Source organism: Geospiza fortis, unplaced genomic scaffold (assembly GCF_000277835.1).
Source record: "Geospiza fortis unplaced genomic scaffold, GeoFor_1.0 scaffold70, whole genome shotgun sequence".
Classification (NCBI taxonomy): Eukaryota; Metazoa; Chordata; class Aves; order Passeriformes; family Thraupidae; genus Geospiza; species Geospiza fortis.
Window position 1 is genome coordinate 4,930,664 of NW_005054317.1, and position 18,976 is coordinate 4,949,639.

General features: G+C 41.2%; 1 protein-coding gene across 1 annotated transcript in view; it reads right to left on the reverse strand.

The window, feature by feature from the left end:
* Nucleotides 1-18,976, reverse strand: part of PTPRG (protein tyrosine phosphatase receptor type G) — a 305,765-nt gene that overhangs the window by 92,637 nt on the left and 194,152 nt on the right. Inside the window, 3 exon segments of the mRNA XM_005420237.2 lie at nt 2,077-2,269; nt 6,383-6,540; nt 17,740-17,806. Of these exon segments, the coding sequence (XP_005420294.2) occupies nt 2,077-2,269; nt 6,383-6,540; nt 17,740-17,806 (418 nt within the window).

Genomic DNA, 18,976 nt, shown 5'->3' on the forward strand with positions numbered 1-18,976 from the left:
ATTTTGTGTTAGCAACACTGCGCCAACCTATTTATTGTAAGTTCATGAAAAAAATGCACCTATTTTCAGTGTCCCCTGGTGTGCACACAACCCAGAAAGTGACAAGCTAACAGAGCTGGTACAAAACAACCCAACAGCCTATTGCCTAGCCAAGAGCCTCCTAGAGCAAAAGCTGAGGGGAGGAAGAAATCAGCAACTCCAGCCTCATCCCTACCATTAAATGGCATGCTGAATGTCCCCCACCTGAGGGTCTCTCATGTCACAAATTCAAATTCCCAGGCAGACATAAATACAGAGCATTAAGGTACTTGAACACAATAGCAGAGGACCCATAAAGAACCTGCTCAGAAAACCAGTCTCCAAGAACCAAACCACACAAACATGGACTAATGGTAGTGATAGTCCCTTGCTCCTGTGGATTGGCTCACTTATGACAACTAAGCCACATATGCTTGGTTCCTAAAGATCAAAATCATGGTGAATCTTTCTGGTTATTCAAGGTGCTCCTTTGGTCTTGACAGCTCCAAATTAAGATCACCCCATTAACTACAGACCTTAGTGTTTGTAATGCTCTAACAAAATTGTAGGTTTCAGTCATTTTCTGGTGGTGAAAATCACCCCAAGATTCTTTATAATCTTACAAACAATCCAGTGAGGTGAGGAATATGCAGGCATGTGGCCAAAGCAGTTAAATCTCCTTGAATGTTATATCAGAGGTACCTTGGCTGCACTCAAAATAAAAACGAGTCAGTTTTGTCACTTTTAGCATAATGTAACTCATTAACTTTCATCACTGTTCTGGGTAAATAATACGTACAGAGGATATAACTGAAGAAATTACTGACACATGCTGCTGTTACAACACTGATTGAAAACTACAGGCCAGAGCATCCGAGCGTAGCAGAGTTTCTTCATTCCCAAGATCTCCTTCTCACTTCTGATGTAAATTCTCTGTCCCAAGGCTGCCTGGTACATGAGGTTTGTGTACGTGTATATTATATATATATATATAAATAAGCACGCTCAGAGAATAATGAGCCCTGAGAAATACACTCTCCCAGCACTCTCTTGGGAAGGTGAGGTTGCTGAACGCAGCTGTTTTCATGATTCACATCCTCTAAAATCTGCACTTTCTGTGCCTGGCCAGGTGAAAATGCCAGGTAAAAAAGGGAAGCTTGTAAATCTGTTTAGCTGTTTCCTTCTGGCAAACTGCCCCTCTCTTCTTTACCTCTACTGGTTAAGCACCAAGCACTTCGCAAGACTGAAGACTGGAAAGTACATGTGATTTTTCCTACCTATAAATAACACCAGTCAGTAAAATAGAGGCAAATAAAAGTAGTAAATGATATTTATTTCTAGTCTTATTTTATCCAGAACACATTTCTCTCAGAATTTCTGATATGCTCCTCTAGCCAGGGCTGCCTGTGCCAGTGCGACAGGAACCTCCCTCCAGCTCATTATCTGGTGTCTGACAGAAGCAAGCACCAGCTGCTCTGCAAAAAGGCACATGAAACACTTCAGCAAGACATTAGAAAATCACCTGCCTAAAAGGAAGAGATTATTTTCCTCCTGTCACCATTACAAACAGACTGATACAAACGTTGAATTAAAAGGTTGGCAGTTTTTCAGAAGTCTTGTTACTGGAGAAATGAATCCCATAACCACATCTGGACACTCTATTTTCATTCAAACACCCAGTGCCTCAGTGCTAATGTGGCTGAAATTTTACCTCTGACCTTGGCCCTTTGGTTTTCCCTTTTTGTCTGGTATCTCCACGGCCCTACAGCCAGCTGGCAGAACCAGGGACATTGCCAGTTTGAGATTCATATTTTGTGGCTCTGAGACCCACATATTCTAAGGCTGTATTGTCATGGCACCTTGTGACAGCAAGTTCTACAGGTATCTGCAGCATAAGCAGAATTAGTTAATTTATTGACACTTACCAACAAGGAATGCCTGCACAACCTGCATTATTTCTTTGATAGCTCACAGCTGTTCTTAATACCATTTGATAACAAAGTAGACAGAAAAAAATTCTCCTATTAGTCAGGTGTAAAATTCTAAAGCATAATCTACCTTTGGAAGCTTCTGTGCCGAGTGGATTTTCCAAGATGTCTGTCATATCTTGGTTCCAAGCATCCTTCACAGCAGACTTGGATACCTTCCTGTTGTTCAGCCTTTGCTCTGGTCGGAAGTTATTCCTCAGGTACTCCACAGACTTGACATGGTCCTGCTGCTCAGTGGTGAAGATGGAGTAAAATGCCTCCAGCTGATGGCAGCCATCATGGCAGGGGAGAGAAGAGATGCTAATTAGAAAAACAATGTGGTGAAATCCGGGTGGCTGATAAGACAGCAAAATGGAAGGAAGTAAAACGTTGATGCCAAGACTGATAAAAGCACATGGGAAGTCAGACTGCCCACTGAAATTATTGCCAACCACCTTATCTCAGCACAGACCTTATCCTGCCCAACATGGGAGAAGGCCTTCTAGAACCTGTGCACATCTGTCATTGGCAAAGAAACATTTGCCCTTAAGATCCCTTTGTGAGTGACACAGCCTTGCCAAACCCTCCTCACCGCTGGCACTGCTTTGTTTCACAGCATTGCATCAGAAAGTGCTTCCAGGTCATTCCACACCGAGAGCTTTCTCCTGGATAAGGCAATACTTCCTTATCTCTGAATACCTTACCAAGTTTAGCTGCCAGGCTAAGCTTCACAGACAGCTCGTGCAGCATTTTTAGGCACAGCTAGCATATACTCCTCTGGGAATAAGTTCTTCTGTTGGATTCAGATCTGAGCTATTTATAAGAAAACGTATTAACCTGTAAGAAAGGACTGTAATTGGAAAACTTTTCTGTTGCTTCGTATCTTAGTGTTTCTTAGAAAAAAAAATTCTAGCAAACTAAGGAGAAAATATTTTCAGCTAATGTTTTTCTCCCAGCTCTCAAGGTAGGAACAGCATTTACTGTTACCTTGTTATCATTCAGGACAAAAACTAGAATTAGTTATGTCACTGCTGGAAAGACTGAGCAAGACAGAGCAGAGAAGGAAGCAGTCCTGATATTGTTTCCATCACATCAGTTACACATATAGTTAGTATGGATTTTGGGAGCACAGAATCCAGCCCAGGAATTCAAAAAGGGACTTGAGTAACATTTATAGCTTAATGATAGCTTAATCATTGAAACTTACACACTTTTCATTAAGTGTGTCTGCTCTAAAAGCTCTGGAGAAGCATGTGGACCCCAAATCTTAAAACTGGAAAAATTATCATGGCAGCCTCAGTTGATAAAGCTGATAAAAATAATCAAAGAAGTGTGTAACAGAGCAGTTAAGCATCATCCACTGACCCATGAGGCACCCACTACTACTCTTTAATTTCCTCTCAAACCAGTAATCTGAGCCCCTTCAGCAGAGGGACAGCAGGGGATGAGCAGGGAGGGGTGACCACCAATGACCAGCTCCCATCACAGGCAGGGAGCTCACGTGCCACTTCCAGAGCTCAGGTGCTGCTTCCAGGCTTGCAGGTGTGGATGCTGGGATTTGAATTGTCCTTTTTTTTCCCCCTGGATCTTATATGAACGCCTTATTCCCAGGTTCTCAACACAATTCTGTTTCTGATTCATTCAAAGAAACATCTTGAAAAATTTCAAAAACCATTTCCTAATTATTAGCAGGACCCCCTCAAAAGCATAGGAGGATGGATTAAAAAAGGGGTGAAAGGACTGACTTACACTTTTGTCTTAAAAAGAACCCCCACAACAGATGATCCTACTACACCCTTCTGATAAAAGCACAGATCAAAACTCTTGTGCTTATTTACATACCTTTTGCACTTCATGCGCTGGAAGCAGTTTTGATGAAGCCACCTAACAGGGCTTAAGGTAACTTCATAAAAGCTCAAGAACTTGGGTAGTAACTCCTGTTCTGAAGTCAAGTCTCTAGGCTTAGACATCTGTGACATTAATTGAATTTTTAAACTTTCAGAGAGAACTTTTAAAATATTTTCTTCTGCCATGCTACCTTGGGGAGGTATAATTGCATTTTAACAACTGCCAATTCAAACATGATTTTTTAACCTTCCACTTTTTATGTGTTGAAGCCATTTCAACCTCACTTTCACTATAAAAATATTATCTATGACAAATGAGAAATTAATTTATCTATAGCTGCCAGGAAAAAAAATATTCTAAGATCTGCAGTCAAGGAGCTACATTCATGCTCTTCAAGGAGTACAAGAGCTCCTGTTCAGAAGAAGAAATTAAAAGCTCTTGTAAGACTATTGTAGATACAGGGAAACCTGATCTAAAACTCTGAGTCATGCAATTACAAACCATTAAAGCCTGATGTGTAGTTTTCTAAGGGTTGGATATACAAATGGCAATTAAAAATACTGAAACTGTTGTGAGCACAATGAGCTACTCTGAGGTATGCATTACGAGAGATAATGCCATGCTTTGGGTCATTGAATGCACTTAGCTTTACAATGCAGCCACAGGGTGACACAGCTTGTCCTGGTTTGTTGTCTAATTATCAGGGAAGATGATGATGATGGAGGACTGCAAATAAAATAGAGAAGCCTCCACAAATGGACCACTTCACTACTGTCCTTTTCCCAGCAAGGTATTTTGCACAAAAGCAGGAATTTAATTGGAACAGCAACAAAGCTTAAACAGTATCACTGTCATCCCCTGGGATTACAGGCTGCTTCACGGGGTTTGTGATAAAGAAGGTTAAACTATGGCAATGGATTATGTTACACTGTTTGTGTTAGAGGAACAAATAATAATCAAAGCAGTGGCAGGGTGGCAGGCTCTTGAAACACACACATCTAGAGCTACTGGGGAGGGGGGAGTGCTATTATTTATTCCACATGTGTGGTAGTATCAATGAAAGTCTGTCTACACACAGAATTCCCAGCCCTTCAAGCACATGCACATGCACAGAGCAGCACAATGCCAAATTTTAAAGGCCTGACTTGGAACAGTTACTTCTGTACAGCACAGGAAAGGAGCTATGCCAGGATAAAGTACCTTTATACCGACAGCTGAAATTGATATTTACCACTTTATTTGCATTTGTTAAAAAAGAAAAAAGAAGTCATGACCCACCTGTGATGTGCACACAGGGTATAAAACTGAGCATGGGCCAGGCCTTGCAGCCACCAAATAATAAACAGTAAACTTATTGATGTAGTGAAAAGCTACAAGGGATTGCAAGTATCCTGCAGTCAAGGACAGAATTCAAAATGATCCCAACAATCAGAGAAATAGCCTGAAAAAAACAAAGGGTCTGATTCAAACAGGACCATGTGCAGAGTCCCAGGCTCCAGCCAGAACTGGGGGCTGCCTGGGGGCACAGTGTGCTCAGCACTGCCAGAGAGCTCCAGGGAAACAGCACCGTCACTCTTTTGTGAAACAGGCAAAATAACACCAGGATGAGGGGCTGAGGCATGAATCCTGATGTGTGCCTCAGCCTCTGGAGGGCCTCAGCTGAAGCACTGCAACTGATTTTGAACACAGACTGTCAAAAAAAAGATGAAAGAATCTATGGAAGAAGCATTGAGATCTAGAAAACAGGAAAAAAAGCCTGGAGGAAGGGTATGGCAAGTGTCTTCTGTACTTCTGAAACCTCTGAGCACAACATCTGTCAGGATCACCCACTGAACTGTTCATGTGCACTTGACAGAATTAGTAATGTAAAAACATTTTTTTCAGTGGATTATAACAGATGAATAAGAGGCAAGACTAAGTCCAGCAGGTTGGCTTTCTAAAGATCACAGTCTTACAATGTCAAAATACACTGAACTGTCAAACATTTGACTTCATCTAGACATTGCTTTATCAGGATAATTCTTCAAACTCCAGACATTGTGTCTATTTACATTAAAAGCTGCTATGTGCTAATTTTAAAGATTTGTGCACCAGCTCGCTGAGCACATAATGGCAGCTTTACTGTGTTATAAAAACAGTTAAGCATGGAGAATTAATGGAAAGATGTCTTTTCTAATGTAATTAGTTCAAATTACTAAATCTGAGCAGAACTGAAATCACTCACTTTACTTTGAAAAGAAAGTTTCAATTAAAAAGAATAAAAGGGAACTCTATGTAACTATTTACACCATAGCTTAATTTAATCTTAACAAAAACAATACGAAATAAATCACTGAAAGGAAACTGAGTTTCATGTTGTACTGTCTTCTCAAGACTGATGGCTCCTGTTCAGAAACAATATTACTTAAGAGAATAAAAAAAAATCACCGACACTTCCTTTTTTGTCAACAGAAACATTTGTGTTCTCCAAATTAAACTGGTGGGTTCTGAAAACACTGTCTTAAGGAGGGCAAATTAAGAGGTGGGCTTCACTGACAAAACAAACATACCTGGTGGTAAGAAATGGGCACAGGCTTCCTAAACACGATCCACTCCACGATCTCACTGCAGGGAGGAGTAGTCAGGGAACCTGTGTAGCGGTAGTAGCTCCCCAGAGACGTTGGCAGAAGTTCCCTCAGCACAAAGGGATCCAGAAAGGTCTCCTTCTCTGCAGGGAAGATTGACAAGCAGGATTACACTTTTTTTTAATGTGTCTTTAAAACAGACATCACATCGCTAGGCAGCCTAACAAGGTGTAATGGCAACAACATATTTTATCATATATGTAATGCAAAATGGAAACCCTCTGTAAGGGCTGACGTGTGGTTTATTAAAAGAGCAGCCAAAATGTTAGTCAGCCCCATCCCAAACACACACCCTCCTAATCTGAACGTGTGCAGGTGTGAAGTGCACTTGCTACCCCACTGGTTTATGTCAGTACAGAAATAATGCTGTAGTCAGTGGTTCCAGCACTCAGTATGTGGCTCTCCAGCCTGATGGCAGCAGGACAGAGCCCAGTGGGACACAGCCAGGCCCAGTGGTCCTGCTTGCTGCTGCCTGACCAGAGCACACCAGGCAGTGCACCTGTCCCATCTCTGCCAGCAGCAGAGTCAAAACCTCAGTGGATTGCTGAGATGGAGGAGGCAGAGCCATGCTGCTCAGCCAAACTTCTCTGGGAGCTGCCAGGCAGCTGGGCTGAGGAGCAGGGACACAGGACACTGCTGAAGCTCAACGTGGTGCTCAAAGCAACATCCAAGCAGTGCTTGCTCAGGCCTCTCTGCACCCACCCACGCTGGCACTGCCAGGGTGCTGCCAGACACAGCCAGCACTGCACCACACACAGGTCTCACAGGCAGAACTGCTGCCCCTTCTCCCAAAACCAAGAAAGAGATTCCCAGGGTCCAGCAGTCTGGGGACAAACCTTTTTTTCTCTGAGAATCTCCTTGGACGGCCTGAAATGCAGACCTAAGCACTGGAAGCATTCACCTACAAGTAACAGTGACAAGCTGGTAATATTTAACACCAGTGAAGAAAAAGAAACAAACAAAAGGATGGAACAGCTGCAGGCAAGGCAATTTCCCTGCCATCCCTGAGCATTTATCCTCTGCAATTCATGTTGACTCAGAGGCTGAAGCGCCCTCTCAGCCTCAGTGCAAAGGTGCTCACTGCCTCGGGCAGGCTGACATGAGGGGCTCTCCTGGACATCTCTATTCCTTACTTACAGTATCCTGCATGCCTCAAACAGGAGCCCACACTTGGGCTGAGGGAACTCTTTTTTCTGTCTCACCAGAGCTGCTGAGCAAACCCACCACCACCCCCTCCCGCCCCAACAGAAGGGAGAAGCAGGTGGGCTGGTGATTGACACACAAGTCTTCCAAATAGGATGAAGTCTGCAGAATTCACTTCCACAGCATCCCACAGTCTTCTATAAGTCTTGATCAAATCAGGAGTTGCCTAAACCTCTTAGCAGCAGTCTGATAGTTGGAGGACTTAACTCCACTGCTGCTGCACGACACCAATCATACATACACTTCATGAATCTTCTATTTTCTGCACAATATCAACAGGTCTGTGATGTTTTCATAGCTTTTAGCATTCCAAAATATGAGTAATTCTATTAAAGTCAAGGCACTACTGCAAACTCTTGGTGAACAATTTCTTTCCTTCTAATCAAAGTAGATTTTGACCACATCTACATCTCCAAAAAGGAAATAAACAAATAACAATCCACATTTTTTCCTCATCATAGCATACCTCTGTGAGAAAAAGTGTGCTTAAATAATAAATACTAAAATATATGTGATTGGCCAAAGTTCAAAGAGATTCTAATCAAGAAGTCATAATTACAGCAAAAGGTCGCATGTAATTTGATTGGCTCATTTTTATGCAGAAAATCTTGGTTAGAAAAACTAGAAACTCAGTCACAGGACTTGATTTCCAAATGTACTACACAAACCCTGACACTGGATTTCTATTTCAGAGCTGTCTCTCTGTATCAGCACTCAGCATACAGTGGGCCAAGATGAATCCCAAAGAGTGTCTGAATACATCCCCTGCATTAACTGCCAGTGACTGCACATGAAAGAGTTGAGAGGCAGAGGCACGTTTTGAAAAGTGTTTTCCTCTTGAATTTAAAAAAAATTTTTGCAGTTAAAATTAACAATTTAACTATTTCTAACTTTTGTAATCTTTTAATTACAATGATGGAATCACTTAAGATGCTGGATAAAGGCTTTGCAAAACCACAGATATGGTATCCCTTTATCAAAGGATGGCAGGAGAAGGAAGCACATTTTACACTTTCAAGGATTTTTGTGCCATATGCTGACAATATTATATTTTAATAATTAATTGTTCATCAAAGGAAAAGATGAAGAACAGGGATGCTAAATTCAAAGTTATTCAAATTGCAAAAATGAATAATGCATAACTTTTATATTAAATACACACTGTATTAAGTAGTCTACATTTCATCCAACTCTGTCTTTCATTTTTAAACATTTTGAACTACAATATGAATAATCAAGTAAAGGAAGCTTATTTAGACAGAGAAATACCTTATTTGAATGCAAACTGGAAGTATCCGACTATGATTAATTTTTGGTTATCAATTAGGGAGGGTTTTTTCCTAAGCACTTGGGAAGTCATACTCAGCTGTGAAAAAGAATATTTCTCAAGGAAAAAGTAGCTTTGCTAATACACAGTTTAAGTAGGGCAGGGCGTACTCGATCTAATTTTTCATGGCTACAAGCAACGCTCTAAGTTTTTATTAATGAATGCCAAAGATTAAAATGAAAAAATACATATAATTGGATTAAAATGACTACTAAAATAGATGATAATCAATTGATTATGCTTTAAAAATGTAACACTTTTGAAAACATATCATTCTTTTGTATCGCTTGCCATCTAGATGCATGGTGCAGAGTTTTAGAAATCAAGAGTCACAAAGATCTTCACATGAAGCTTAAAGAAAAAGGGACTTTGAAACTCCAGTGCCTGCCTGCCATATCCTTCAAGAGCATATTGAAACAGTAAATGCCATGAAATTAAAGTTCCTAAGACCTTGAGACAGTTTTGAAAATGGCATTTTGAAGTCATATAATTTCAAAGATTTCAACATTAAGTCAGTTATTGTTGTTGGTAAAACTGTAAGGAGAATAATTTCCAGGCTAAGCAAGAGCATTCACTGATTATCATAGAAATATTTTTAATATATACATATACATATATATATACACACACATGCCCATGTGTGTATGTATATATAGTTCCTACTAAATGAAAAAGAACAAGGTTCGAAATAATAACAAGCTTTTCTTCACTGTCTTTTATAATCAGCTCCTGCTTCCCATTTACAGTGCCTGGGATGGGCATGAACTGTGTCCAGGAGGCTGGGAAGAGAGTGAGTGGAGTGAGGAGTTTCAGGAGGAAGAAAGTGGAAAAGGCTGGAAACTACATGACTGATGAGACAGCATTTGCTGACAGTACTAGGAAATAACTGGCAGACAAAAGCAATAAAAGACAGCAAAGCAAATGTGTTCACCTGCAAACACCTGTGAATCACTGAGATCAATGCTGCCAAACTGACCCATGAGCCACCTACTCACTCTCACAGGTAAACCAGAGCCCTGCAATGCTCTCTTCTGCTGCTCCTTGTCCTCCTCCCATCTGAGCACCCAAACAGAAATATAAACAATCAGGAAAGCAGAGCCCCTGAGATCCCGACCCTGAAGACAGGCCCTCAAAATACTGAGCATTCCCTTTGGAAAGAACAATAACTTGCTGCTGCCACCAGTGCTCCCAAGTGATGCAGCAAAGAGCAGTATCCAAAACATCTCCCCACTAATGCAGTTTTACCCACAGGTAACAAACAGCAATGCTTTGTTTACAGCACCAATGCTTGGAAAAACTTGTTCACTCTAACACCTCAAAGGTAAAAATAGCAAGCACCACAGATTCATTGTTGACCACTAAGACAATGAATGTGGCATTTAAAATACTAAGTGTTCCACAGTATGAAAGGACAATATTGTATTTCAACTCTTACATTCACAAAAAACAATTAACTGAGCCAGCTGGTAACATATTTGACCTTCTACTACACCATTCACATCTGCCTCTTGGTCTGTGTCTCTCAACAGCAACGTGAAAAGTCACACCCAGCATATTCTTTGTTTGGGCTGAGAAATCTCCCCAGCATTTTGCATGGGACAAAGAGGCATTTTCTGCACAACCTGACCCAAAGGCAGAGCAACTGCAGACATGCTTTAAAAGCCTGACCTATTTACATTCTTTGTCAAGTCATCACCACTAGGTGTGAACTAATACTAAATTGTGCACAATAGTTTACAGAGCAGAGGAAAAAATCAGATCTTAAACCAGATACCAGCAGTGGATCTCCACCAACTACTGCAGTTTTCAGAAGCTGATGCCAACAAATATTATTTTGAAAGAGCCATCGGTTGAACATTTTGCCTTCGAGGATTGACTTGCTAAAAATACAGTCTGTAAATCAGTGGAAAAAGATAGACCTGAATTTTAACCAAATCCCTAGAGTAAGAGGCTTCTTGAGATACGCAGGTAAACAGCACACAACTATCTGTGATCAAAACTCTTTTAAATCTAACAGGAACTTGGATTGGACATCACAAGAAAATAGCTATATGCCAAGTCCATTTATATCTCATGGAATGCTTTGGGACTTTCATCATGATTTTCTGTAAGAAAACAGGAACTTGGCTTGCATTGAAAACAAAATCTTAAAACAATATCTTATTTCCAAAATTAACGTATGTGCAGTGCCTGATAGGTACCCAGCTACACTTTGAATAACTGAAATCTGCAATACCAATATGAAGAGCTTTGAAAGTCTCCCAAATTTATTAAACAATGTTATTGCCAATTTCATTTTCACAATGAGCCAAAACATTCTAAAGCTTCTGCATCCAAACTTCTAAAAAGCAAACACACACAAATAATCAAAAGGACACCATGTTGCACACCCACTGAGCCAGAACTTCCCAGATAAAGCAGGCAGCAAAGCACAGCCAAGGACCAGACTCGTGGGGCTGATTTTAAAGATGAGATTACAAATGTTATATATTACTTTAACTGAAAGGATCATCAGATGAATGCTTGCTGTGTAAATCCTGCAGGAAGAGCAGTATCTGACAGTTCTCTGTATTCAGGGTAATTCTTGTCATTTATTGTGCAATTATTTTTCTCATTTTTATTTAATTTTTTTTTTAAAGAGCCTCTGCTGAGCAATGTAAGGATCTGTAAGGACACAGCAAGCACAGCATGGCAGGGAGGAGGGGAACGAGATAATAACACAGTCCTGCAGACTAATTTAATCTGAGACAACCACTGAGGGGAACAAAAAACCAGGAGGAAGGAATAAAAAAGGCAAGACTCTTATTCACAAAAAACCATTTTCATGCCATGTGATGGTCTCAGACTTAATTTTTCTCACTCCCTTTCTTAAAACAGCTTAGGAGGAAAAGGCTTAGCTGCAGAGAAGAGGTCTTAACTCTTTAAAGAAGGAAAATGTTATTCTGAACCTTTCATGCTTAAGCAGTGCTGATGCAAAGCAGCTGTTGGCATTCTAGACTGGGATGAGACTTTTCCAGGTTTCACAAAACCTGACCTGAGGCAGAGGTACATGAGGCTGGACAGGCAAGGAAACTAAGAAGTACAGAATAAGCACCAGCCATAAGAGGAAAAAGAAATGATGACAAAGTTTAGAGGGGAGGAGGGTCCCTGGCAAAGCTGGACCCTGGCACAGGCTGAAGTGAAGCAGAAGTGCCCAGAGGAACATGGATTGTTCACATCTGCTCCTGCAGAGCCAGAGCAAAACCACATGCTCTCAGACTTCTCTACTCCTCATTTCTCAGTGAATAGCCCCAAAAGCCACCAGCATAGCACCCAACTCCTACTCCCTGTAGATGATTTGTTCACATTTAACACCAGCTTTAATTCCTAACTTTTACAACTGCAATCTTTTATGTTAGTTTGAGTTAGTTTCTCTGTGCAATATTTAATTCTCTGTCAGCTTGCTGGTCTTTACTCAGCCATGACCAGCACTGTTTTCTGCAGAGTAGACAGGTGAAGGACCAGAGATTTCCAACACTTCCACCATTTATTCCTTTAAATGATACAGACCCCTGCAGCTATGCACAGAGCTGCCCTATATAAAGGTGTGAACTTATCACCTCTGCTCTCATCTTCATTTCCCACTTCCCTCCTCCTCCCCTTTGCTCCACAGCAATCGTGTCCTGGCCCCTTTCACAGGGCTACTCTGACTGTGAACACAAGAACAGATCAGAAAACAAAAGAATATATCCAGCTCATCCCTGAGGAAAAAGAAATGCTCCTCCACGTTTCCTTCTCAGCTTAACGTACGGTGTTACTCTCCCTTTGATGGTCCTTCCTTGTTCCAAATTGAGCTGCTGCTTTCTTCAAAGTTTTCCTATCAAAGATGAGGTCCCATGGTATCACATCTCACCTTCACCCCTCTCCCCCACCCTCCTCTACAACCCCATGATATTTGGTGTAGGAGGCAAACAGCTTGTCAGGCGGTGTTCTGGTTGAAGTTCAAAACAAAAGAAAAAATGTGTCATGGTGCTAATGGTGTTTTCTTGTTATTATGCATTCTGGTGTGATAGATCCACAGGGTAACTAACACTGTCTAGATTGCTTCTTTTTTAGTGCTGATTTATTTTAACAGGTTATTCACTGATTTTTCACCTAGGACAACTGGAGAGATGTGCAACATATTTATTCTCTATCCTTTTTAATTATTAAAGCAGTTGTTTCATTGTATTTTGGTTAAGTTCTCCCCATCAAGACCAGAAATTTTAGTAATCCCTTGCCTGACCACTTCTGGCCAATCTCAAGGGAGATCCAAGACTACTCTGCTCCATGCTGGGTTCCAGTTACAGCTTTTTAAGATTTTTTCCAACCTCCTTTTTAAATAAACCAAGGTTCCTCTCCTCCTCTCATCCCACCTCATGTTCACAAACAAGCAACAGATGCCATTGATTCACTTTGTACCTAAGCTTTTGATCTGGAAGCACTTTGATTTTCAGAGCTCACTTTTGACAAGGAAGGTAATAAGAGCCCCATTTTTGTGACATTGAGCCTTTTCTGCTGTGGTAATTTATTTGTGCTCTAATAATAATTTTCTGCTGATCAGTGTAGATTCTTGACGACAGCCACAGAGAACAGGACAGAGTGACAAAAACACGGTTTCCATCACCCTGAAATCTTTTCCAGGGCCTGGGGTAGTGTGGGCTGCTGTCCCACTTTGCTTGCACAGTAAAACAGGATTGTGGTCCTGTGCAGAGCAGCATGCCAGGCTGGGAAAACGTGAATGTCACACAGCCTCCAGCACTGGGTGCCACCCCAGGACTGACATCAGGGAAGAAGGCTCATTTTAATGCCTTCCAGGCACTGGTAAAAACAAGGAAAAGGCTCCTCTAAGAGGCTTACACACAAAACAGTACCAAAAGGGCAAATCAAAGACAGCAAAGGTGGGAAAAGCAATGTTTCTGTGCAATAGCTCCATCCTGCCAGGTGCTCCTCTGAGACCTCGCTGGAATGTGTGGCAGGCAAAAGCTTTCATAGCCATTTTAATGCAAATCGACTGTATACCACATAACCTGGTATTTCAGTCCCTATTCCCACAAGGGCACAATCATTCCCTCTGAGACCTCAGCAGCCTCCTCAGCCCTTGCACAAGAGCAGCTCCTTCCTGCCCTGCAATCCTCAGCATCACAAAGAAGGATGAGGAGCAGAGAGGGGCTCAGGGCAGGGCACCCAGCTGAGCACCTGGGCAGCAAAATGGGCAGAGGAGTCAGATGTGCAGCACCAAGAGTGCCCCATGCGTGCTGCACTCACAGACAGGCACCAGTGGCTTTTTAACCTGTGATCCAACTTCAACATGAACAACCTGCATCATTCATCCTGCCAGCACCAGCATTGCTGAAGACCCTTCCCACCAGCTTTCATGATGAGATGAGCATTTGCAGAGGAGCTAAAAGAGAGCCCCAGCATTTAGAGCTGAAAGAGCAAGCCAGCCCCAGAAAATCCCAAGCCCACCTGCTCGTACCCCATCCCTTCCCCAGGGAGGGCTGCCCACTCCCAGCTGTCAGTGCTGGCTGGGCTCCGTGGCTCCCCATGGGCCCTGGGGCAGGGAAGGCAGCAGCGAGAAGAGCAGGCACCTGGCTGGCAGGAGGTGTGACAAATCCTTGGCAGAGCACAAAACCAAGAGCAATTTCAAAATCAGCAACAAGCATTTGACAGCTCCTGTGAGAGCCTTCTTGGTGATCCTGCTCTTGGAGGGCAGATGCAGGAGCTGGGGAGAGGTGTGGGAACAACCTGTTCAGCAGCAAGAACATGGGGCAGACCCCAAAGCATTATCATAGATCCAGACATCATCTGGCAGTTTAGTATACCATGATTTCCCTTCCAGCTAAGAAACTTTATATGGTTGCTCGTGTAAAATTAAGTTTAATGTCAGCATTAAGATTCTACAAAATTATGCCTGGAGATGAGGAAACAAAATCAACTAAGTAGCAACTAAGCCTGTATTGATTTTTATGTGTATGTTTCTCTATCATTGTTACTAAGCTGGTGACACTGTGAAGGGCACAATTATTTATGTTCCATCAAATTAGTAAGTAATTCAAATCCCTGATGAAATATCAAGCAAAAATTGCTTTCACTTCTACAGAAAGTACTTATGACTTTGGAAATGTCTGCATACCCCTGGAAGGGCAATGTAAGAATACAAGAACTTCACAGAAAAAAAGAAAAAGGATACAAAAAAAAAAAAAAACCCAACCAAACAATCTCATCATTTATGAATATCATCTGTGTATCACCTGAGTGTTACCAGATCTGTCACCACTGTGGGGACAGGCCAGCGTGGGAGTCCCCATACAGGGTCAGGCCTCCTAGTAAATGACAAAATGAGGATGATGATGGTTTGTGTGGGTGTGGCATTCCCATGCTGAGAACTGAATGAGTGTGAGGAAGGAGTGAGTGAGTGTGCAGCACAGCCCAGGAAACGTGCTCTGCCAGATGGAGGGAGAAGGACAAGAAAACCTCAATGCTTGCAAATATTCTGAATTTTACATTATACGTATGTGCCTTCGTATCGTGACAACCACCTAAAACCAACATGGTAATGGAAATGTTATAAAATGCAAAGAAACTTAAGGTTTCAATTTTGCCTTCTTTTGTTGGATTCCTGCTTGATCCAACCGCTCTATTCAAAAGCCACAAGAGTTTTTCACTGTGTTTCAGTCAAAAAGTCCTTGTTGCCTTAGGGTCTCAGTTGAATGCAAGGCAAATGGAAAGCAGGAAGAAGCTTTTCAGATAAATTCATAAAACTGTGCTCATGTAAGATGTAAGTAAACCACATCAAGAAAAGAAATGTAAGAATCTGGAATAAAACCCTCACATCTTTACTATTATTCTATATAATAACATTAAAAGAGAGATAATATGAGAATTCTTCACTGAAGTGTTCTATCAATATTTAAGTTAAAGAGAATGATCTCTTTCAACAACTGCTTTGCAGGAGGAAATTCCTTTACTGTAACCACCGAAAGAACCTTAGAAAAGGCTTTTAATCAGAGCCTTTGAAACAGGAAGGAAAGCATGATTTTCCTCTTTTTCTCCCTTAATGTTTTGAAAAGGAAACAAGCTATTGAAATATATCAAGTGATTTCCTTTACTTGAAACACCAGCAGACTTCTGTGCATTGTGTGCAAAACAAAAATAAACCCCTTTTATCCACCCAGATTTTGCTGTGGGTAAGACAGCACAGAGATGGACTGATCATTGTGTGGTCAGGGAATCAGCCTGGGGACGAGTCACATCCTACCCAGACAATTAATTTTGGGAATGGAAGAATCCTCTGAGGAGACATTGGTGTGATTATCCACGAGTGGCTGTTCTGTCTGGGAGGAGCAAGACAGGGAGCAGAAAAACCTGATGAGGTGGCCAAGACACTGTGTGCTTGCAAGGGGGATGGAGTCTTGGAATAGAAAGCAGGTAAAGAACAAAACTAGAAAGAGATCCCAGTCCAGTTAAATGGCAGCTTGGCTGCAGTGTCAAATTACACAGACATTGAAAAAAAACCTTGCAGCCTAACGCATCCCAGCTTTGCTTTTGCTGGCCTGTTTTGTTATCCAGCAGGAGCGAAGTAATAACTTCTATTTTTGTGGAAAACCACACCAGTTTTTCAGCTCAGTGTGTTGTTTTTATTTCACGGCAGAACACTGCAATTTATAAGCAGAAAACCTAAGGAAAATTCTCTAAATGAAGGACTTTATGGCATGTTATCTTTTAACCCATTTTTCACTGTGTTTGGATTTATTTGCCTTCCCACTTGCAAAGTTAAAAGATTCTGAAAGGAGAACAATTAATCCAAGATCCTATTTGTTTTAATCTAACACTGTCAACTAGTTTTAGGTTTGCAGTCAAGAGAAAAAAATGTCTGTTAAGCTCTACAGCACTACCTAATGTCTAAAGACAATCCTCAGAAAAGGTACAAAGATGTTTTATCACAGCACTATAGATGGCACAGAGATTTATTATTGTACTGAGCACCATTCCAGCAGATGCCTTTTGAATTACAATGAGATTATTAAAACTTTACAAATCATTATTTTAAAACCTGACAAGAGTACTTTGGGAACTGGAGCATCTTGATGTCATTGCTGATGATGCATTACCTGTGGTAAGGCTTCAGGAAAATTCCCAAGTAAAAAACTGGTTATAAAAGTATAAAATATATTAATATTCATTTTAGTACCTGCTATAAGTTCAAGGATAATAGGTATATGCATCAGAACAGCTGAATGGTCGTATTTATGCCAGCATTAGAAAGATGTTCATCTGCTGCAAAGTTTAATTAATTTTCATAGATAGTTAATTTTCTGTTTCATTATCAGTTCCCTAAATTTGAAAGACAAATAATTTATTTACAAATAGAAACTTCAGAGAGGTGTATTTTTAGAGCAAACAGAAGATAAATAACAGAGTGAAGCATCCAGGCTGCCTTCGAAGTTCTAATATGAATGATAGATTGCAGCAGGTTGTGATTGATAACTTATGCATTCTGGAGCACTGACTGAAAAGAAACAAATTGTTTACTGTTCACCCCAAACCATTCTCAGGTAACAAATGACTCTGATCTTTACCTATCAAATAATGCCTGTGATGCCCTTAAACATCAGTGAATGAGGAATGTGTGGGCTCACTGTGTCCTTCCAGGGGTGACCTGAACCCTTAAGGACAATATTTCTGCCCCTCTCCCCTTCCCAACAAGTAGAAAGTTTAAGCAGCTACTTACCATGATGTACAACGCCCTTCAACCCATGGATAATGGGATCCAGTGCTGAATTGTCCCTCTGACTGACCTACATGCAAAGGATACAGGATTGGTTACATCTACTCTGGCATTAGGCAGAACAGTTTCAGTTTAATCTTCTAACGAGAGAAAAGAAAAAAAAAAGATGTTACCTAACAAGCTGCTCAGTTCTCACATTTACAATGGATCTTCACCAAATGCCTAAGGTACATGGTGTCACAAAATAAAGTGAGGAAGGTTAAATAAAAACAAAAAGTGTCCTCTGCATTCTTTAAAGCATTAACCAATTATCAGCCTTGCAAAGCCTAAAAACACAAAGCTGATTTTTCTCCATCTGCTCCTGCTCTCATAGAGAAGAACTGCTGCGATAAACAGAAGTCATCTCAGAGCAGTTCATTCCTTACCAACAAGGCCATAAATCTGGTGCTGCCACTGCAGTCAGGGAAGCTGGATCCCTTTCAGCCCTAATGGAGTTTGGCCTTGGCATCCCATTACTATTCATATTTTTAAATTTATTTAATTTAGTGTCACTTGGACAAAGGAAAGGCAAAAGAGCTCTGTGAGAGGATCTAGAAAAAAATAATCAGTTTTGGACAATGTAATTGTCTGCACTGCTAGACCAAAACCTGGAACATTCCCTCTATCACTCAGAAATTGCCCACGTCCTCCACAACAGTGAGATCCACCACCAGAGAGAGGAGGGAAAAGCAGCAGGAAGGATTAACCCTGTTGAGCTCCACAACTTCCAGATTAAACCCATCATTTCAGTCACTTACTTGCACACAGACAAGGAATTCACAACCAGTAATGCAATTTTTTTTTAACCTTTTGCCTCTTCAGAGGTATTGTAGGAATAACTCACAATTTCTGTGGACATCTTCCACTATTTAAGACACTTGCCAATTTACTTTTGGGAGATAAATACTGCCATGTATCTTACTCATGGGGCACATTCTTCCTTCTTTTCCCCACCAGCTTCAGAACCTGAGCAGTGTTGATAATTTCTGGATGGGCAGCTCCTAATGGGCAACACATCCCATACAAAAGAGCTGCCCTGTATTTTACTGCCTGCTGATTACCTCAATGCCATGAGGAAAAACAGAGTTTAATCACATTATGGCCGTGTATTAATGTATTTGGAAAGGAGTGGAAACAAAAGAAGAAAACCCTGAAAAAGGACTCTGTGCCCAGCAGGGAACACACTGATCTATGAAGGGCA